This window comes from Oncorhynchus keta, unplaced genomic scaffold (genome assembly GCF_023373465.1).
Source record: "Oncorhynchus keta strain PuntledgeMale-10-30-2019 unplaced genomic scaffold, Oket_V2 Un_contig_24506_pilon_pilon, whole genome shotgun sequence".
Lineage (NCBI taxonomy): Eukaryota > Metazoa > Chordata > Actinopteri > Salmoniformes > Salmonidae > Oncorhynchus > Oncorhynchus keta.
Genome location: NW_026283946.1, coordinates 1 through 2056, shown reverse-complemented (window position 1 = coordinate 2056; position 2056 = coordinate 1). Strand labels below are relative to the sequence as shown.

The following is a 2056-nucleotide window of genomic DNA, read 5'->3' as shown; positions in this document are numbered from 1 at the left end:
AGCAAATGTTCACTTTATGACAAGGAGAGGAGATATTTATTGGAGTGGAAGCAGGGAGAAAAGAGAGGGAAAGTATGAGGATCTCAATGCCCTCAAGGCAAAACACTTATTGACTGAGTCAAATATGAGAACAAGACCGAAGCTATAAAAACATCCCCATTCCAACTCTCACTGGTCACTGACATACATTCACCTCCTGCCAAGCAAAGAAAACTGATACTGTGTGTGTATGCTGGTATGTGTGTTTGGTATACCTTGACCTTCTCCTTGCGTAGGAAGTAGGCAGTAGCGTGTAGGACGTCAGCGGCGTGGGTGGAGTTGTGGTAGGAGTTGGAGGCGTGGTAGTTAGCCTCTATGACCTGCAGCCAGCAGCGTAGCGTAGCCTCACTGCAGCTCAGGAACTCACACACACTGAAGCGAGCAAAGATCTTCAAGCCCAGGTAGGTCAAAGGTCTGTGGGGATGACAGAGAGCGGACAGGGAGGTAGATGAGTGATAGAGGGAGGATGTTCTTTCCCTTCTGTATTGGTGTACACTGAATACACCAAACATTAGGAACACCTTCCTAATATTGAGCTTCAGCCTCTCTTTTGCTCTCAGAACAGCCTCAGTTCGTCATGGCATGGACTCTACAAGGTGTCGAAAGCATTCCACAGGAATGCTGGCCCATGTTGACTCCAATGCTTCCCACAGTTGTGTCAAGTTGGCTGGATGACCTTTGGATGGTGGACCATTTTTGATATACATGGGAAACTGTTGAGCGTGAAAAACTCCAGCAGCTCTGCAGTTCTTGACACAAATGGCACCTACTACCATACCCTGTTCAAAGGCACTTAAATACTTTGTCTTGCCCATTCACCCTCTGAATGGCACACATACACAATATAGGTCTAAATTGTCTCAAGACTAAGAAATCCTTCTTTAACCTGTCTCCTCCCCTTCATCTACACTGATTGAAGTGGATTTAACAGGTGACATCCATAAGGGATCATAGCTTTCACCTGGTCAGTGTATGTCATGGAAAGAGCAGGTGTTCATTATGTTTTGTACACTGAGTGTATAGTAACCTCTATCTTCCCTATCCCTTAGCCCCCTAACAACCTATCCCTCTCTTACTCATCACCACTTCCAGCTCCTGTCCTCTCGCTCTCTCCACCCCCTCTCCCTCTCCCTCCTTACCTCATACAGGTGGCAGCCTCCAGCTCCTGTCCTCTCGCTCTCTCCACCCGCTCTCCCTCTCCCCCCTCTCCCTCCATACCTCATACAGGTGGCAGCCTCCAGCTCCTGTCCTCTCGCTCTCTCCACCCCCCTCTCCCTCTCCTCCCTCTCCCTCCATACTTCATACAGGTGGCAGCCTCCAGCTCCTGTCCTCTCGCTCTCTCCACCCCCCTCTCCCTCTCCTCCCTCTCCCTTCATACCTCATACAGGTGGCAGCCTCCAGCTCCTGTCCTCTCTCTTTCCTTCTCTCTCTGCCCCCTCTCCCTCTCCCTTCATACCTCATACAGGTGGCAGCCTCCAGCTCCTGTCCTCTCTCTTTCCTTCTCTCTCTCCGCCCCCCTCTCCCTCTCCTCCCTCTCCCTCCATACCTCATACAGGTGGCGGCCTCCAGCTCCTGTCCTCTCTCTTTCCTTCTCTCTCTCCGCCCCCCTCTCCCTCTCCTCCCTCTCCCTCCATACCTCATACAGGTGGCGGTCTCCAGCTCTAGGATGTTAAAGTCCCATTGGTCCTCGTCGTCCAGCATCTCAGCGATGGCCGGAGGGATGTCATTCAGCGTTACTGGGATGGCCAGCTGACTCATATCTGGAGACGCACAAACACGCACAGATTGAAAAAACGGCTAGCTGGAGCTTGTTTGGGCTGTTGGCTGGATATGCCCTCACCTGCTAGTAACTTCTAGTGATTCACTAAGATCTGTCCACTATAGTGTTGTTCTGTAAGAACGTGATCTTAAGGCCCATAACTGTGCTCTTGTTTGTCACCAAACACAAACGTGGACACAGCTGTTTCCATTTGAAGTGGTTTTATGTGTGTTGATATTCGCTGGACACATACTTCAG

The 2056-nt window shown here is 50.5% G+C and overlaps 1 protein-coding gene across 1 annotated transcript; it reads right to left on the bottom strand.

Moving 5' to 3' along the window:
• Positions 1-254: 254 nt before the first annotated feature.
• On the bottom strand, positions 255-1799 carry LOC127922062 (high affinity cAMP-specific and IBMX-insensitive 3',5'-cyclic phosphodiesterase 8B-like; the record flags this gene model as incomplete). The annotated part of the gene is made up of 2 exons (XM_052505640.1): positions 255-453; positions 1676-1799. Coding segments are annotated over 2 exons (323 nt in total), but the record flags the coding sequence as incomplete, so codon positions are not given.
• Positions 1800-2056: the final 257 nt, after the last annotated feature.